The 20,791-nt window shown below is 37.2% G+C and overlaps 1 protein-coding gene across 1 annotated transcript in view; it reads right to left on the reverse strand.

Annotated features, from left to right (window-relative positions):
* The window catches only part of LOC122788693 (extracellular calcium-sensing receptor-like), a 143,066-nt gene that overhangs the window by 29,694 nt on the left and 92,581 nt on the right, over positions 1 to 20,791 (reverse strand). The window contains exon 4 of the mRNA XM_044055588.1: positions 6,204 to 6,431. Within this exon, the coding sequence (XP_043911523.1) occupies positions 6,204 to 6,431 (228 nt within the window). The remainder of the gene's footprint in view (positions 1 to 6,203; positions 6,432 to 20,791) is intronic.

Raw genomic sequence — 20,791 nt, forward strand, 5'->3', positions numbered from 1 at the left:
ATTCTGGCCCAAACTGAGTTAATAACCCCCCCCATCTTGGCAATATACATTTATTTCACCAATTTTAAAACCTAATAAAGATCCAACTAGATGTTCTTCATATCGACCCATCTCATTACTTAATGTTGATTATAAAATGTTTATGAGTATTTTTGCTGATAGATTGAAGACAATTATCCCCGGCATTATAGACATAGATCAGACGGGCTTCATTGTAAATAGAAATACTTTTGATAATATAAGAAGAACTTTAACATTAATTGATTTTGCAAATAGGAAAAAGAAAGATTTAACACTTATTAGTCTTGATATAGGTTCAGCATTTGATTCAGTAAGTTGGGACTATCTGTTTACCTTACTGAAATGCACAAATTTCTCTGATGCATTTGTAAATTTAATTGAGCATTTATACAAAGGAACGCTGGCTTATATTAAGGTAGGAACATATGTTTCACAAAAATACCCATTCTTAAAGGTACAAAGCAAGGATGTCCACTTTCTCCACTATTATTCACTTTAGTAATGGAGCCTTGGGCTAATTTGATTAGAAACAGTACTGACATAGAGGGTTTTGAAATAGAAGAAAATACAACATCAAAAATTCAACTTTTTGCAGATGATGTTCTAATTACATCAGCAGGATCTAATTCTTCTATGCAGTCTTTATTTGATAAAATGATGAATTTTAAAAGTATTTCTGGTTTAATATTCAATGAAGAAAAACTAAAATACTACCTATATATACACGAAAAATACTCTCATTAGTGATTTTACTAAATATGTACCCAACTCAGGTCAGATAACTTATTTAGGTATAATACTATCTAAAGATATTAAATCTATTATATATAATAACTATAATACCTGTTTTCTTAATATACAAAATCTTTTTAATACCTGGAATAATATGTTTTTACTATGGAGGAGAGACTTACAATTATTAAAATGATAATATTCCCCAAGATTTTATACTTAATACAATCAATAATACTTTCACCTACAAAAATAACTATCAAGAAACTGAATACACTAATGTTAAATTTCTTATGGGCACCTAATAGACCTAGGATTGCATTAAAGAAACATACTAATAGCTGGTCTCAAGGGGTATTTCTGTTCCAGACTTTAATTTATATATTATCTCTTCTATTATAAAAGTTATTACTTTATTAATAGATCGGTCATATGTCGCAAAATGGAAAGATTATTGGGAGCTAATTAGTATGCACTTCATGAAAATCTCCTTAACACATAAAATATGATTATAAATAACTCCATGTTGTGGTTGCTAAAGGAATTTTGTACTTCACCTATTACACCTAAACATATGGTCTGTTACCCATTAAATATTATTATTAGTTATCGTAACTTTATATTCATGCACCCTAAGTATAGGGAATGGAATTTTATTGTATTCCTATAATTTATACTCAGGGTATGCTTATGTCATCTACTTCTGAAGGAGCTCATTTAGCTATAGATAATAATCTAAAGTACTGGTATCAGCTGATATCTGATAATAAAGTTAAAAATCTAGATTTCTTAAAACAAGAATTTGATCTAAGAGAAACTTGCTGGTTAGAGGTTCAGATCTTTAGACAACATCTCATTGATAGAATAGATCTAATGTCTATAACAGTTAAAGAATCTATTCCAAAACTGATTGATTACTTGATAATAAATTTACAGCATAAAGTTTCTGATAAAGGTAAACTTTCATATATACATAAAATTATCAGACAAGAAACTTTTTACAATGTAGATTCATACTGGAATTATTTCACCTCTATTAATGGGGACCCACCAACTCAACAAGATAAACAATATATATTGGAATCTGCTTATAGAACTACATCTTCCATTGTCTGGAGACTTTATACATGGAAATTTTTACATAGATCTTTTTATACACCGTTGATGATGAATAAAATTAATAATAAAGATAATCTATGTAAGAGATGTAATGTAGAAATTAATGCTGACTGGGCTCATATGTTTTATGACTGTATGAAGTTGAAAGAATACTGGAAGTCAATTAATGAATTTTTGCAGGCTCTTTTTACAGATAATTTCATTATTTCTAAGTCTCTTATATTATTCAACACACCTGTACCTCAATGTGTTAAAAGATTAAGCTTCCCTTGTTATGGTCTATCCTAGCAGTGGCTAGGAAAATAATAACTAGAAATTGGATTTCAGATACACCTCCTTCGTTCAATGAATTTAAAATGTTATGAATATAATGTGTCATATGGAAATAAGCACAATTAGAATGAGAACAACTAGAAAAACATCACATTTTATTGTATGGGATAATTTACAAAATTTGTTAAAAAAATTCTAATTTCAATAGCACAGTATTTTAGTTTAATTAATTGATCTGATTGTAGTGGATGTCTTTGTAAATACTTTAGTTGTTTTGTTGAATATTATAATAATACCTATTTTTAATTATTTGTATAAAATTGTTATGATATTTCTCTTATATGTTAAAACAATAAACTTGTTTTGAAAAAAAAAAAAATCACATACTGCCTTTATTGTGGTGTACTAAGCCTATGCAGACCTATCAAGAGGCAATGTGTACAAGGCAAGTGTTACAGTAGTATTGAAGTGGGACTGAAAATTAGTCAGGTGTGGAGCAGGGACATAGCCATTTGTTGTTTAGATGACTTTTGATAGAGTTTTTAAATTTGGATAGGGAAGATTCCAGGGTTATGGATGATGGCAGGGAGTTCCAGATTTTGGACATATGACATGAGTAGAGTAAAATAACTGAAAATAAAATAAATACATGCATACAATTTAAAGGATAGCGAGAAAGAAGGTGGGAAGAAAGAAAAGGACAAATGCAGTGAAAAAAAATACACTTTAATAATATCATCAGAGTCTGACCCCTTTACCTGTACCATAATGCTATAGTTATGAGACAACCATCCTATTGTAACAATCATGTGACTATATGTAAACACTATATGAACTGAATCCACAAACTTCATTACCTGTGCTGTCAAAGGCACTTCATGTACATACCATGCTACAACAGCAGTCAGATAACAGACTTCATGCAAACACACAAAAATTGTGTCACATACTTGCAGAATGAAAGACACCAAAATATGCAGCCCCTAAGGGACACAAATGCACAACCTTAATCACATATAATGTCAAAGGTACTTCACTTACATGCTAAACTTCAGCAACAGTCAGAGAAAAAGTCATCAGGGAAGCACAAATTAATTGTGTGCTACATGCTTGCAGAATGCAAGAATAAAATATATAACATGGATTCATCAGAGCACCACCTTCTGAATATAAACTCATACAAAAAACATACTTGGCAGTGTAATTGTAAAGAGAGATGCTGAAAAATTCACAGTCATAAACATTTTTCCTGTGGTAAGTGCCACACAACACCACTAACATTTGGTACGCAGGTACCAGTAAATCCAACATAAGTAGTGTAATAGTGGTTGTACATAATAGCTGGAGTTATGAGATATGACAGACTAGCTCCTTGCTACATGTTGAGTAATAGCAGTGCTGGTCAGCTGTCCACAGGCACCAACATGGCTCTGATGTCAAACATTTAAATGGCCAAGAAGGAGTTTATTCATTTTTGGCCAGATTAAAGGTTGGAATGGGAGTACTGGAAAGCGATGAAAAGGGGATGAAAACAGTGAGTGCAACATAAACTGAATAACTAAGGAATGAGCAGGATGGAGGTAGGGAAGGTGGGGTAAATTTTTTGTGGGATACCTGCCCATTTTTCCTGTATAAAGTGATGGGAGTCTGGTTACAAAAGTAAAAGAAGTATGAGGAAGGAAAGAGGGTTGGAGTGGATAGCGAGGGAAGACAGACAACACTGACAGAGGGTACAGTAATAAAATGAGGGAAGGGGAACACAATGTCCCAAAATTCAGTTCCCAAAAGACCACATGTTCTTCTTGATGTTTTAAGGTAAGTATCATACTTTTTGCATACTTGTTTTGCTTCTCTTTATAATATGAATTGTGACTTAAATATTACATTCTGGAAGGTATGCTTGGTTGGTTTTCTATATACATGCTATAACCTCATTTATTATTGAATAGAATTTGATGTGTGCTCGCGAGCGTGCATGCGTGTGTGCAAGTGCATGTGCATGCGTGTGCGTATGTGTGTGCTCGTGAGCATGCGTGCATGCGTGTGCAAGTGTATGTGCATACGTGTGCGTGTGTGTGCTCGCAAGCGTGCGTGCATGCCTGTGTGTGCAAGTGCGTGTGCGTGTGTGTATGTGTGTAAGCATGGCTTGCTCATGTACACGTGTGTGAGGGGAAAGATTAAAAGATACTTTATGTTATTTTGTTCTGTTCCTATTCAGCCTAATTCACATTTCAAGTTGATTGTGTTAGGTCAAAAATTCCTAACGGATGTGTTCATCACCAAAATGTTTGAAACAAATGCCAAAGAAAATGTTTCAAACTCTTTTAGTTTTGTATAGCTTCTGAATTGACTAGCACCAAAATAGCCAGCTCTTGGAGAAAAGATATGTCGGTTAATGGCAATAAGTGTTTTTCATCCATTTTTGTTAAGAAAGTCATCACTTTTGGTAGTTACATATGAATGAGTCATTCAAAAATGCTGTTTGAAAATTAGTCCTACTCTCAAATTTCAAGGAAACCTTTCAGAGCCCATACAATTGTTTTTAAATTATCAGAGAAATTATTAAAAGCTGCTAACGTTAGCTCTACATATAGAAACCAATACAATGAGTTTTAAAAATGACTTTTTCCTACTATAAAGTGCATTGTCTATATAATAAATGGTGAGTAAAATGCCACAGAATATTAAGTATTTCATAGGATCAGAGGAAGTTATTAGGCTATTGGCCCTGAGGCCCTTACAAGCCTAGCCAAGAATTTACCCCATGTTCCAACAAGTCAGCACCCTATGCAACTGTCCATCAGGGACATACTCTAGGTGGAATCCCAGGGGTTTATTTTCTGTTACCCATCCAGTTATCCAGGTTGCACTTAAAAGGTTTAATGAGGTACTCTGCTTTGCGTGGAGAGGGAGTCTATTCCATAAAAGGGGGAATCTTGGACACAAATCTCTCCTGCCAACAAGTCCTATTGATGTCATAGACCAGGTTGAGGTCTCACGTGCGGGTTACTCGAGAGGAGCTTGACTTGCCGATATGCAGCAGTCCCATCAGGGTGGGGTCTGAGATTGCTTTGTATGCCATACAGAGGTCACCTCTGAGGAGTCTGTAAGAGACTGAGTAGAGGGACAGGGCTTTTAACCTATCTGTGTAGGGTAGATGTTTCAGGCCCTGGATTCTCTGGGTGAGGAATCTCTGTAGTCTCTCCAGCTGCTGCATGTGCTTTGTGAGGCACATGCTGAAAAGGGCATTGTATTGAATAATCAGTCTTATAAGAGAAGAGAAGAATACAGGGATGTTATGACCACCTTGTGCCTGGATGAGATACCCCTAATAATGATGTGGGCCATGTAAAAAGCTTTCCATACAACAGAGGCAATATGGTGGTCAAAAGTCAGGTTGTTATCAACCTGGGTTCCCAAGTCTCTCATGACTGATTGTGTACTTAGTGCCTTATTATCAATGTGATAATTTGTGGGGACATCACTCCCCCCAAAAGGGATGATGATGCATTTTTTGGAATTGAGTTTGAGGCCATGTTTCTGGCACCAGTCATTTGTTTTGGTAAGACCCTCTTGGAGGATGTCCACATCACTAGTTGAATTAATGGCAGCACCCAGCTTGCAGTCATCTGCAAACTTGGTCAGCCATGGCCCACTAGATTTGAAGACGTCACTGCCAGAGAATATTAAATATTTTACCTGCTTTCTTCAAAGAAGAAGTTAAGTCTGTTATCCAGTAAATTCTGTTTTAAGAAAGGTTGCTAAAGGACTGTTTAAAATACTTGTCTTGGTGATATATAAAAGGACTATTTTATTAATCAGCATTTTGCAGTATGCACATAACAACTGTAATTTGCTTCACAAAATGTTATTTTCCAAATAAACCAACTCTCTGTTGGGTGATACTTTCTTTTGCCAGCTCATTCAGTAATTAAGAATCCCTTTGCTTCTGTCACTTTGCCTCACAGTATTTGTAGGCATTCTGATTTAGGACACTAACACTCTCCCTGTCATGCATTATCATTGATATAATGTCTGTCTGTTAAAATACGTCATACCTGATCAAATATTTCATTCCATAAAATGGCACTCATGTTTATGCTCATTTCTTCTCCCTGGGGAGCAGTAGGATTGACTCTTCCAACTTTGATGGTTCTAAACATGTCCTGTTCATTTATTTGTACATTGATGATGTCATACATTGCCACTGCATCACCATTGATATCAAAATGCATTTTTTCACCAGTTTTAGTGACAAACGAAACACTTTTGAGATGTTGGAGCACCTAAGTAAATTAATATAAAGCATTTAATTCGTTCTAAAGCTAATTTTTCTTTTTTTTATATTTTAGCCGTATTCACAGAAGGGCAGCACTTTTTTTTTAGTAAAAATGGAAAGTTTTTAAAGGCAACAAATTTTGCTAAAATATTTCCAGCCAGTCCTTTGATATTGCTGTCCAGCTTATTATGTTCTATTGTCCATTCTGACAGAATTTAAAAAAGTCATATAAGCTGCATAAACATTTATATGCAATTCCATGAATTTGTAGTTTTTGGTTTGTTTGCATCTTTTTTACCATGTAAGCTACATAAATATATATGAAGTTCCAAGAAATTGCAGTATTTAGTTCATTTGCATCTTTTTTTCCATGAGTCTGTCATGTTTATTGCTCTGCCATATATTTTCTGTTGGTCTCACATTCTCCTTCCATCCCAGCTTTGTCACACCTAATAATTTCTCACTCTTTTTTTTAGATAGAAACTTTTATCCTGTACTCACTTGAGATTTATAAGCTACATGCATGTTTTTTATAAGTTATGTCTGTCTCTACTTTCTACATGGGTGAATGCAAATGGAATCTTCCAAGTTAGGACTTTTGAGCTACCCCTATGTCAGTGCATGATTCTGTTGTTTATTAATATTCCTTCATATCCTGCCATTTTCTATCTGTGGTCTCCCAAAGTGAATCTAATGTTACACTGTATCCTTAATAATGACAATAATGAACAAACTCCTGCAAAGCTGTCCTTCCATCTCCCCATCTCATCTTGCTCAATAAGTCATCCCATTACATTGCATTATTGGCTCAGACAACAAGGCCTTTTTCTCATGCCTAATACTGATAGCAATGGTTATCAAAAATCAACATCTTAAAAGTCATGAAGGTTTCACAGTTTATATATTCTCATTATATCTGCATTTCTTACTAATTTTGCACTACTTTGTCAAGCCATCTCGTCATACTGAAGCAATGACATAACCTCCTTGAAGCTTCACCCATATAGTTGCAACCAGCGTCTCTTCCTTTTTATACTTGTGAATTTCTGTCTCAAAGCTTGAGTATTCCTCTATTTTTGATATGTAATTCACTACCTGACTGCCCTTGCCTATTGAATGAGTTTTGCATGCCCACTTTCATCCATAATGCTAACGTTCGCCATGTTTTGTATCCATGCAGCACTATTTGTCATGATTCTAGTACTTGACATTTAGTCACATTACACCAGCAGATTAAATACTGATATTTGGAAAGAAGTTATTCACATTTTATAATGCAAGAGTAATTTTGTAATATTACAAAGTGTAATAAAATGTTTATAATAGTTGAGGACATAAAGGAGTCTTTAAGTAAGCAGGCTTTATGAGTCTTTTTGCATCCTAGTATAAAACAGTATGGTACAAGATTAATAATAGAGCTCTAAAGAAAGTTGTGTTAAGGCAGATAAAATAATCCACACTGCTTACCAACAATGATCAGATCAATAAATTGCCAGAGAGAGACAACCTCATAATTCAAAGAATTTTGTATTCACATTACAATACCAAGAGAGTGCTGTTTTGTTTTACTGTTATTCCAAATTATACTTTTGTGATCTTGACTAAGCCCTAACTGATGGCTTTGGTACAAACAGCAGCTGTTGGACCTGAAGAGCTTGGAAACTTAGGAATGATTGCTTGACCGTCTCTTCTGCTGTCGCGAAGGACAGCATGAGATTTTTTGCCATAGGAGTACCTTTTTATGGAAGCCTGAGTGTAGCACTAGGTGAATTAACCCATCACTGGCTCTCTATAACAGGAATAGAATTAGAGAGTGGGTAATTAATGCACAGATGGGACCAATGCTGCATACACTGCATGTTTGAACAAACAGTCTAACTTGTACGCCATTCAGGTAAAATCTACCATTTACAGAATACCAGCCACCTGATAATTAACTTCCAGCCCTCACTGATAATGCATAAGATGGCGATACAGTAAGTTAAATTCACCATGGAAAGAGTTGTCCTCCCTTCTATTGTTGGGTGACGTGATGTGATAAAGCTCTGCAAGCTGAGGTGATAAAAGTGCTAATGACAGCTAGAAGAGTTTGGAGAGCTAGTAAAGGAAATGATCAAAATAAATGAAATAAAATAAAATCTCATCTGCTCCTTTAGTTGTCATGTTCCCACTGTCACATGATATTTTTTAAGCTTTCCTCTAAGCTTCTCCTTGTGATTCAGCCTCTGGTACACTGTTTAGTTGCATATAAACTCAACTACCTATCCTTCTTGAAGTTCAGTCTGTGGTACTCCATTTAGTTACATATATACTCCTTTCCAGTGCTTCTATTTAGGCACGTCCTGTGGAAATTCAGTGAATGAAGGGCATCCCAGTACAATGACACCATGTGATCTCTTGTTCCCTCCTTTTACTGTGACCACTTCCAAATCATCCCTTTATTCAAAGTGTTACCTTGTACCATGGAATTATTTATGAAAAAATGACATAATGTATGCCATGTAAATATTGCCAAAGTGGCAAAGGGCCAGGATGCCCCATAAAAGCAGCAAAAGACCTTGCTATTTGGGATAAAAATTTTCTTCTAGGATGTGGGTAGGTTAAATGTTACTAACACCCATCAAGTCCCATTTTCTGTAATGAATGAGTACTTGCCAACCCATCTCTCATTGCAGTACTGTCTCTGCAATCCCCACCCAGGTCTTAAGAGCCCTAATGTAGGTTGCATGGGTTAGATGTACATTGTGCTTCAGGCCACTATACATAGAACATAAAAAAAAGGTAACTTGCACACTTCTGTGCTTTAGCTTTGCACTTCAGAGACACTCTTTCTCTGAATAGAAAACAGACATATTTTTGTTTTGACTTTTGCAATCTCCCTCACACAGAGCATAATACGTTCTTGAAGCCTGTCCACAGTGGTCTATGTGATCACACACTATGGAATTCAGAATGAAAAGAAAGCTCAAGGCTGCCTTGATTAAACAGAAAGTAGGACACAGTAGACCATGCTTAGCTGCATGTTTCAGGATACTAATCTTACTTATGTCACTTCTCTCTGACAGGTACACTGGAGAAAATGCAAATTTAGGGAAAATGGCATCACTGATGCAGAAGCTTAGGTTCATAGGTTCATAGGTAAGTACTAGGCTAGCTGCCTTTGCAGGCCATTTTATCCCTGGCCAGTTTTCCCTTTGGTGCTCAAATTAACCTATTCCATTTTATGTTAGATTGGCCTTACCCCTCCCATGGTCAGTAATTATATATTACTCCTAGTGAAAATAACTGGGATCATACAATAGATCATTTGAAGTAACTCAATCTTTGTAAAAAAAACTGAAGAAATAGTCAAACTGATTTTTTCTGCATTTAAAACAAGTAATGTTTGAAATTTCAGAATCATTTCAAAATACTATATACTGCTGCTTCACAATCATATGGAAAAGACATAACTCAAGATGTATTACCCTTTAAAGCTATTAAAACATGATGATATCTTATTAAGATTTTAACTGATAACATCTGCTCATCAAACCATAGGATAGTTATTGCTTTAGCCTTAAAAAAAACAGTCTTTTTTTTGTTTGTTTCAGGATTAATGATTAAGGTCACTCGTGTTCTAAAGAGACAACTAGGCAGGAAGACATGAAGATGATCTCTAGAAAGTAACATCCATACAGGGTGTTTTCATCTTCTGTACATAATTAACTTAATAATAGCAATGCAAATACTGAGTAATAAATTAAAACTTGAATAAATTAAAACTTGAATATACCTATAACTAGTAATGGAGCATGCTGCAGTTTTAAAAATGGTTGACAAATTTAAAGATAAGTGTTTATCACCACTTCTATCTGTTACTTAACCACTAAGAACAATATTAATTTGGGACAGGAAAACAGTTGTTTGACTTGAACATACAAAACTATGTCTACATCCCCCACAAATTTAAAGGATAATGCTCAATTGCATTTGATGCTTTTCTTATTAGTGGTGGCATGATAATCAATAAATGTTCACGGAATATAATAATAACAGCAATATCCATTTCTTAACCAGGTAGGCCCACTGGCCACACAGTCCCTTTTCACGAGCAACATCCAGTTAAGTGACTTGCTCAAGGTCACATAGCAGACAAACAAGGGCTTAGGGAATCAAACCCTGTACCACAGGGAACTACAGTCCATAGCCTTAACCATCTGTGCTAAATGCCAGATGATAGAAAGAAAGTGTCATGTCTGACATCAGAGCAGAATAGGATTTATGGGCTTTGATTATACCCAGGAGGGTCCACCAGGTGCAGATTGGAAGGATAATAATAATAAGAATAAAAGTGGTGGTAAATATCACATTCTGAGAATGGCTCTGTATCAGTTCATCGAAATTGTAACCTGGCAAACTGCGGTTCAACAAAAAAAAAAAAACTTAAGTGAACGTTCACATCGGTCAATGCATTTCACAGGGAAAGAAGTTACTTGCCCAACATTCCACTCATAACACACACCGCAGTATATCAAACACATGCAGGTGGGAGGCTGTAACCCCCACACCCCCCTACTTATATATACCAATTCCAAGATGGCACTACAGTGGGGAAAATGGCATTTTTCCAATATTGGGCAAGTAACTCCTTTCCCTGTGTAATGCATTCACCGATGTGAACATTCACTGTTTTTCTTTGTTGAAAAGTAGTTCAGTGTATTGTGGTTTTGAAGAACTGATATAGACACCATGAAAACTGTTTGCAGTTCTGGAAGTCACACAGAGACACCCTGTTGCTAGAAGGAATGCAGAGGAAACCCGGGTCTATATCATTTAGTGAATAGCCATTCGTCAAACATCTATTAGTCGAAGATGCTCTTCATCGAATGGCAAATTTTAAGTAGGACAAATGAGCAGTTGGCCAACCAAGTGACTGCAAAAAAATAAATAAATAAAATTTTAAACCTGCCAAGATGAGGGTCTATGCCCCCCACCCCCTAACTAAATATACCAACTCTAAGATTGCACTACAGTGGGGATAGGGCACATTCCAGTTGGTGGCCAACCACTGGTTTGCAGAGGCTTCAACAAATAGGTGTTCAATGAATGGGTATCCACTGAATAGCCATTCGACTAAATAATATAGACCCAGGGATACCCACCAAAAATATTTGTGGATTACAGGGGAAGAGATATGACAAGAAACTAAATGATATAGAGCTTTTGTCATTTGGGACCAAAAGATACAGGGAGGAAATGGTTGCACAAGATCATGCCGGGAGTGTGGGATTTTGGATGCAGGCCTTTAAGGAGAATAACAATAATCATATAAAATATTATATCCATAAAGTATTTATTTATTTATTTATTTTTATTTTATTTAAGTTTGATGACCGGGGAAGTCAACTGGGCCATGAAGAGCCCATCTTCAGTGGAGGCCCGGGGAGAAAAGCTCCACAATAATTGCAAGTTACATTTCACATGTTACAAAAGGACATAGTTCATACAGCTAATTAAACATTTACAGATAAGTTCCATTATATTTGCAACTGGCTTGTCACAATGTTACAAAAATGAAAAGACTTAATTCAATACAGGAATTTCAACATTTATATAAAGTGAATATTTTTGTTATAAACTCCATTGTAGGTTTATCATTTCAAAATATATAGCTACTAGCCATTAGTAGGTGAGGAAAATATTATGTATGGAGAGGGTAATAGTATAATTGAGATTGGAGAGTATTGTGCAATAGATATTAGAGAGAAAATTAGTTTTTGGTAGGGGAGGGATTGTTTTGGGTGGGATGAAGTAATAGTAGAGGTAGTTGGATTAGTCAGTGCAAGGTGGAATGGGGGGTAGGTTTGAGAGTGGCAAGGGCATTCCCATTTGAAAGAAAGATGAGAGTGTAGCTGAGATTTGAAATTTGCATGGTTAGGTAGGCTGCATAGGTGTGTGGGGAGAGTTCCACTGTTTAGCTAAGGACTGGGACAGCAGTAGATGGCCAGGAGGTCATGCAGGTTTGTGGACCTAAAGACGATTTTGGTTTTTGGATCTGAGTGAGCGGTGGGGAATGTAAGGTTTTAAGGAGGTAGCAAGAGCTGGGCAGTTGGCAGGTTTAAAGATGAGCTTCTGGGCAATGGTGAGTTGTAGGTAACTGAGGTAGCTGGGTAGTTCAAACCAGTTGATGGTGAGGAGGGATTGGCAGCGGTGGGATGAGTTTTTTGAATTGGTTGCAAATTTGGAGATCTTGTGGTAGCATGATTCAAGTTTGGACCAAAGGCCAAGATGGAGATTGGTGAAAAGAGGGGCGCTATACATAAAAGAGGGGAGTAGAAAGGTGGATGCAACAGTTGGATGGGTAGAGGGGCTTGGGAAGTGGATGTATCTGTAGAGGAGACCTAACTTTTGGTGGTTTTTCTTGATTGTGGAGTGGATGTGGGTGTCACATTTTAGTTCTTCATCAATAATGATGCCAAGAAGCTTGGTGTTGGGAATGATTTCAAGGAGGGTGTTGTTTTGGCTCTGTATGGTGAATGTGGATTTGTCAATGGAGTTTTTGGTAGGGGAAAAAACATTAGTTTGGTTTTATTTGCATTTACTGCCAGATGGTTACACTGCATGAAGGTTTCTGTTTTGGAGAAGGCTAGTTGGGTTTTGCTAAGAGCTTGGAGGGGGAGAAGGCTGAGCAGATGATTGATGAGTCATCTGCATATTGGATGATAGATGAGTCTGGGATGGCTTGGTGAAAGTTGTTAATGAACAGGTTGAAGAGAAGAGGGCCAAGAACAGAACCTTGTGGGACACCTGTAGGTATGGGAAGGAAAGGGGAGGTTGAAGTTTTCCATTGGACAGCTTGTTGGTGGTTGGAAAAGTAGCTGGAAAACCAGGTGATGGTGGTGGGACAGAGGTGTAGGGTGGAGAGTTGGGATATAGTAGGGTATGTGAGATGGTGTCAAAGGCCTTTGGCAGATCTGGGAATAGTGTGGATATGAACTTGCCTGAGTTGCGTTCGAGGTTTATGGTTTCAAGAAAAGAAAGAAGGGCGGTCATGGTGCTGTGGCCAGGATGGAAACCCTGTTGGGTGGTGGAGAGGAGATTGTTTAGTGTTAGGTGTGCCATGAGTTGTACTTGTATTGTTTTCTCTAGTATTTTAGAAAGAGGGGAAAGGATGGCAATAGGCCTGAAGTTGGTGGTATCAGTATTTCTGCCACCTTTGTGGAGGGGGATAATGTAAGCATGGTGCCAGATAGAAGGGATGTATGATTCTTGTATGGCTCTATTTATAAGAATAGAGATGGGATAGGTAATGCTGTCTGCAGATTGTTTGAGGAAGGTGGGTGGAAGGTTGCTGAGTGCTTTGCAACAGGGTTTGAGTTTGAGGAGACGTCTTTTTATAGTGATTGTGGGGATTGTCTTGAGGCAGAAGGATGTGGAGGAAGGTTGATGATTGCAGTGATGGTGGGGGCCGGAGGGGGAGGTGGGTGAAGAAGGCTGATAGTTTAGCTATGCAGTCAATGAAGAATGAGTTGAACTGGCTGGCTGTTTTGAGGTTGGGGTCTGGGCAGGGGGTTTCTTTGTTGCCAGGATGCAGCATGGATGAGCTGGAGTCCCGGAATTGTTTGGGATTTGTTGAGTGCAAGGACTGGAGTTTGGAGTAGTGGGCTTTGCGGTCTTTAATTATTAGTTTTTTTGTAGAGGTTCATAGTTGCTTATATTCTAGGAGGGTGTTAGGGTTTTTATGTTTTTGATATTGTTTCCATTTTTTGTCCCTTTGGTGCAAAGCTAGTTTAGCATCTTTTGATAACCATAGGCAGGGATTGGTTTTGATGTGTTTGGTTTGAGGGAGGCTTGCTGATTGAGAAGGGTTAGGAATGAGTGGTTAAAGTAGGAAATGGCATCATCTAGAGGAAGGGTTTTAGAGGGTACCAGTCAGTATGCTTTAAGCATTCGGAGAAAGTTAGAGTGTTGAAAGAGGAGAGGTTGAGGGTTTGGATGTAGTGGTTTTGTTTATGCAATGGAGATGGGAGATGATCGGTGAAGGCTGGTAGGTGATCGCTGAGAGGATCAGGTAACTTACGGAACCCTTATCAGAATTTCTTACCAAGTACTTACAGCCACTTCTGAAAATGGTTAGGTCTAGGATCAAAGACACAACTGAATTCCTCAGAATTCTAAGTGATACGCAATTGGAACCAGGATGGATAATGTGTACATTGGATGTTACGGCCCTATATACAAACATTCCACATTGGGCTGGGCTTAAAGCTTTAGAATATTGGCTCCAGAAAGCAAACCTTTATCCTCCTGGTTTCAATACATTGTTAGTCTGTAGTCCTTACAAAAAACATCTTCTATTTTCAGAAGGAATGTTATTGGCAGGTGCGAGGTACGGCTATGGGGGCATCCTTTGCCCCCATTTATGCAGATCTCTTTATGGGATACTTGGAGGAATTCCTTATATATGATGAGTTACATGACATTTTTTTGGGTGAGATGGATATTTGGCGGTGATACCTGGATGACTGTTGGTTAGTTTGGCGGGCGGATACAGAATATCTTTTGGAGTTTGTTCAATACCTCAACAATAACAAGTGGGGTATTGAATTTACACTCAATATGCACCATCAACAAATTCATTTTCTAGATGTGGAGATTTGTAGAAATACAGATAATACACTGTCAACTCAGGTATTCCAAAAATATTCACAATATAACAGTCTTCTTGAAGCTACAAGCTTACATCCTGATCACATCATTAGGAATATTCCCAAGTCCCAATTCCTTCGTATCAAAAGGATTTTCTCCTCCCAGAATGACTAAGAATATCACAAAAATTATTTAATACACAGGTTTAAGGTGAGAGGCTACAAACCTGGACATATTATAACAGCCAGCAACTGGGCCACAGGGCAGGATAAAACAGAATTATTAAAATATCATGAAAAAACATCACCATCAGAAAATATTCTCAGATTTGCAACTACATATAGTAGGAACATTCACACCATTAGAAATGTAGTTAATAAAAATTGGAACATTCTCATGGCAAATGAGGAACTATCTAATCTCCTTCCAGATGAATGTAAGTTCTCATATCGTAGAGGTAGAACGTTAGGATCTTACCTTAACTCATTCCGTCCAGTATAACTCTTTTGAGTGTGTACCTTTAACTCCTAGTGGGTGTGGCCTGAGCCTTTAAAAATTAAGTTACCATCTTACAATTCTAACAAATACTTACTGACAGAGGTCAGATATCAATTCAATTGTGTTTGCCATCATGTATGCTTCAAGATAAAATATTCTGATACCTTGTATGTAGCATGATTTTGGAATTATTAATGCAAGTATGAACAAATAACATATGATGCCTAGAGGAGCAGTAGAAGGTAACTGCTGATGCACCTGGAGGCGTCACTCTGATGTAATGAGTTAACCATTATAAATCCAGGACAGAACGGGACCCTATGTAGGATCAACTAACTATCACAGGAGAGAAATTGATTGGATCATTCTCCTGTGGGCACTGCTCTTTTTGTAAATACATGTTAAAATCTATGGAGTTTACCAGTAAAAATACCAAATTCGTATGCAGGATCAAATATTTTTCAAACTGCAGCACGGACTGGGTGGTCTATTTAGCTACCTGTTCCTGCTCTTCATTTTATGTTGGGCAGACTTCCAGGCCATTTAGAATCAGGATGTCAAAGCATTTAGGCGACATCAGGAATAAACGCATGACCAATGAACTTAACAGACAAGTATGTACTCGCAAATCAGCGGTATTCCACTTTTGTATCATTGATAAAATATGGGGTGATAGATCTCAAAAATTGGGTTGGCACAGTTTATTAAATGAAAAATCAAAATGTGGATAGTTAAGTTGGGGGCTTTATTTTCCCTGGGTCTTAATGACCATTTGTAACATTTTAAAATGCATTTCCCAAAAAATTATTTCATGATTTTTTCTCATGATGTATAGGGATACATATTATTATTTCTCTACTGTGCCTTTAAATGCTTTATTGATTGATTGATAATTAATGCTGGATATATAAATGGATGACATTCCTAGTTGCATGGTAATCACTGATGAAGGCAAATGTGCTGAAACCGGTCTGATTTTTTACATTCAAAATAAACCAAGTTATCATTCTTGGTACTGGCCTCTTTTTTGACTTAATGTTCCAGCTTTGATGATAAGGTTTGTGTGAGTTATTAGGATCCAGTCAATGATGGTACCAGAGGTACCGTCTTTATTTGGTCTGGTTGGAGATAGTATTAGTTGGGAGAAGTTGTACAGGTTGATTGTGTGGGACAGGGCTTCAGAGTTAATAGTATTCCAGTTGATATTGGTATCACCGAGTGTAGAGGATTCATTTTTTATATTGGAGGAAAACCAGGTCAGGATGTTTTCAAGAGTTTTGATATCATCACCAGGGGGAATATAGAGGGCAGCGATACATATGGACTTGTGGTTGTTTATTTTCAGTAAACCTATTATAATTTCAGTGCTGGCAAAGGTTGGTATTTTATTGGAGTTATGGTATGGAAGGTGGGGTAGATTATTGCTACTCCACCTCCTTTTTTGTGGGCTCTGTCATTGCGAATGATTTGGGAACCTGGTGGTAGGATTTCGCTATCTTTTATATAGGTTTTCAGCCAGGTTTAAGAAACAGAGTTAATGTCGGGGTGGTTATGGCAGAGCCAGGCATGGAGGTTAGGGAGTTTGTTTTTTAGGCTTTGTGAATTAAGTGTTGTAAGATGAATGGACTTTGAGTTTGTGGGTTGAGTGGAGGGTTTGGTGAGATTGATGTTAGGGATGAGTCTGGGGTTGGGGTGGATGTCACTAGCTAGTGAGAGAGAGATGTGGTAGAATAGAAGAGTGAGGCAGTGTGCTGGGCAATGGCAGCTTGGGTTGTGTGAGAGTAGTGATTTTCTGGTAACATATTTAAGAGGGGAGTACAGGGGGTGTTGGGTTGGGAGCAGTTTTGGTTTGAAAAAGTAGATTGGGTTAGAAGTAAAGAGTTCATGTGAGATGGATGAGTAGGATGGGAAGTGAGGTTGATGGTAAGATGTAGTGGAGTGTGTGTGTGTGAGAGTTATGTCAAGGGTTGGAAAAAGTGTGAGATAGGTAAGAGAAGAGAGACAGAGAGATTAGTAGGGCAAATGGGGTTATAGGGAGAGATGTAATGTAGAGCATTGTAGGAGGGGTGGATGTTTGGGGTGATGTAGCTCTATAGGTGGATGGGGTTTAGCTTAGGTGTATTGTGATTGGAGAGGTGTTGGGTGGGGAGGAGTCAGTGGATGTATAAAAGTACAGGTAGTGGGGGGGGCGGGTGGAATTTGGGGGCAGGGTAGGGGAGTGGAGTGAGCCCGAAGGGCGAACGGAGTGGGTTACACCTTGTGGGAGGAGCAGTAGTTGCCAAACAGAAAACAATTAGTGAGAAGGTTAGCAACTACAGAACTAGGGCAGCCTATTGTTTTGGTTTGAATGTTACCTTTCTGTTTGTTTTTATTATTTATGCACCAATGGGGAGCTGAAGTTCCCGGAGAAGTAGAAAAATAATGTAGTTATGCCAGGGGGTTTTAGAAAGGGACATGCAGTAAATTATGACTCGATAGAGTACTAATTAAAAAAGAATGGAATATGGTATAAGCGAGTACTCTACTGGGGATTCCTATGAAGCAAGGGCAGAAAAGCTAAGTCAAAAGATGGTGCCTTTCTACATCAGGTTTTTTAATTCAATTTGTAAGTACAATCATAAGTACAAATGGTACTTACAGTTGTGCACACTACTGAGGGATGCTCGTGGGACAGACAGAAACAGAGTGCAGTCAGACATAGGTTTTTAGTATTTAAAGATGGTGCCACAGCTCAGGGGATGAATAAGTAAACTCTCAAGAGGAAAAGGGAGGGAATAGACAGGATTGACAGGGCTGGGAAGCTTACAATAAGATTATGTTGCTAAGAGCCAGGGTTTGGAGAAAGCTGTGAGAAAACAGGTTTGACAGGGCTAGGAAACTTACAGGAGAATTATGTTAGGAGAACAAGAAAAGGGGAGGAGGCTATGGACCAGGACTTGGAGAAAGCTGTGAGAAGAGAAAAACAATCAACCAGCTATCCCAGGTCAGGACCTAAAGATGTCTGTTTATCTGTGTGAATTCAAAAGCAGATTAAGTAGAGCATCAGGGAAGTAGAATATAAAATAAATGTAAAGCTTTGAGAAACTGTATAAATTTGTTACAATAAACGGGAGAATAAAATATAAGAATAAAAAAGAAATGTGATATGCAAGATAAATAAAATATAAGAATATAAAATAAATGCAAAGCTTTGAAAAAATGTATATATTTGTTACAGTAAATAGGAGGAAAGGGGGGGTCCAGTAGTGTGCACAGCAGAAGAATCAGTAGGAGTATCACAGAGAGAAGATTATAATAGACCTACATTTCTCACAGTCTGTAAAGTAGCAGAAAGTATTCTAAGAACTAAACCAACATGGGAATGGAAAAAGTAATTTCTGCCAATAGGGATGATTACAATTAGAGATACAGACAACAGGCAAGAGGGAGGCTGGAATTTATTGGAGAAAACTAGCAAAGGAACCAAGGAACTGGGAGCAAATAACTAGGCAGGGAAAGATGATAGAATGGGAAGATGCCAAGAATGTATTTTGGACTGCAGATTAGAGATTACCTTCCCTATCAGGGATTGATATCAGAGTATAGGCAAAGAGAAAGAAATAGGGGGTCCTAAATGAAAGACCAACTTTGGCAGAGTTTTTAATAGAATTCAGAACAGAAGCTACCATTAAAAAAGCAATAATTAGTAGAGCATATAAAATATTGCATGATAACTATAAGAATCAATCAGAGGAGGTTAGACAGGATTGTGAAGAGAGAATGGATAAGCAATTCAAAGAAACACTGTCTCCCAGATATGCAACAAAATCTAGAATATTTAGGATTTTTGCCTGGAAATATTTACATAGATATTTATATACCCCAAGTAGATTCCAGAAAATTTATCCTCAGGCAGACAACAGATGTTCGAGGTGTGAAGGGGAAGAAAGAGGTAATTGGGAATATATTTTATAGGAGTGCAGTCAGTTGGTGGACTTTAAGGATTCCCTGCGGGATGCACTGTCGAAGATGCTGGGTGGGCAGATTGGTCTGATGAGGGAAATGATTTTTCTGATCTATGATACAAAATTGGAATTGCCTAGACCTGGTAAGGCCTTGCTGTGTCTAATAATGGTGGCTGCCAAAAAAGCAATTACCAGAAAATGGAACTCTAAATCTAAACCAACTATACTGGAAGTAGTGAATATAGCAACAGAGATAAAACAACTGGAATTGAGATCTTTAGAAAAAGGTAGGAGCAAATACATAAAAAAATGGGAAATGTGGGAACAATACATACAAGGGAGGAATGAGGTTTAAAAGGCAGCAGGACTTAAATGAGCTATGTAATGTTTGAGTGAGAAAGATTGAATAGATTATAAGTTATGTATAATATTTGCAACTGGGAGTGTGTTAGTATGGTTTGTGATGTAAAATGCTTGCAACTAGGATTGTGTCAGTGTGATACGTTTACATTTATATAAATGTAAGATTGCCTATGTAGTAATGGATGGTTTAATAAAGATGTTTCTTGTTTAAAAAAAGGCAGGAATTGAATAATTTAGGTAATGTTGCTCAGGTTATATATGATATATAGCAATATATGTGGAGTATAATGTTTGTTATGTTAATATAGTTTAATTACTTTTATATGAATGTAAATTTGCCTATGTCACAAGTGACAATTCAATAAAGGTGTTTTAAAAAAAAAAGATCATGTCAGAGAGATGTGAAAAGGTCACCCTGAACATACAAAACAGAATAAGAAGAGAGTTAATGCAGTATTTTGTAGGATTAAATATTTGCTGGAACACTGACAGTGCTTTTCTTCAGAAGGGGTTGTGAACCCATGGAATGGAGTACCAGAATGGGTGCTGAAGAGGATACAGACCCTGAAGAGGGCACATGATACGTGAAGAGAAATTAGGGAGAAAAGTAGGTATAGATGGAAGATGTGATGTTAACTACACTTAAAGGACACTAAATTGTGGTCTCCTTCTGACAGCCTACAAATGTAATGTAATAACATCTCTTCCTAAACTTCTTTTTTTTATTAATCAAGATGTATTTTCACATTACCCAGGGAAGACTACATGTTCTTAGCATATCTGCAATATATGTCAAAATTTCACTAGAGCAGGGAGTCAAACCTTGAAGTACTGCACTAACAAAAACGAACAATTAATAAGTTTGGATTTGCAAAATAATCTTACTTGTTATGCACAGTTTACATACAGTAAAGTAAGACTGCATGCATGT

The sequence above is a fragment of the Protopterus annectens genome, chromosome 14.part0 (assembly GCF_019279795.1).
Source record: "Protopterus annectens isolate FY-2018-M chromosome 14.part0, PAN1.0, whole genome shotgun sequence".
Lineage (NCBI taxonomy): Eukaryota > Metazoa > Chordata > Ceratodontiformes > Protopteridae > Protopterus > Protopterus annectens.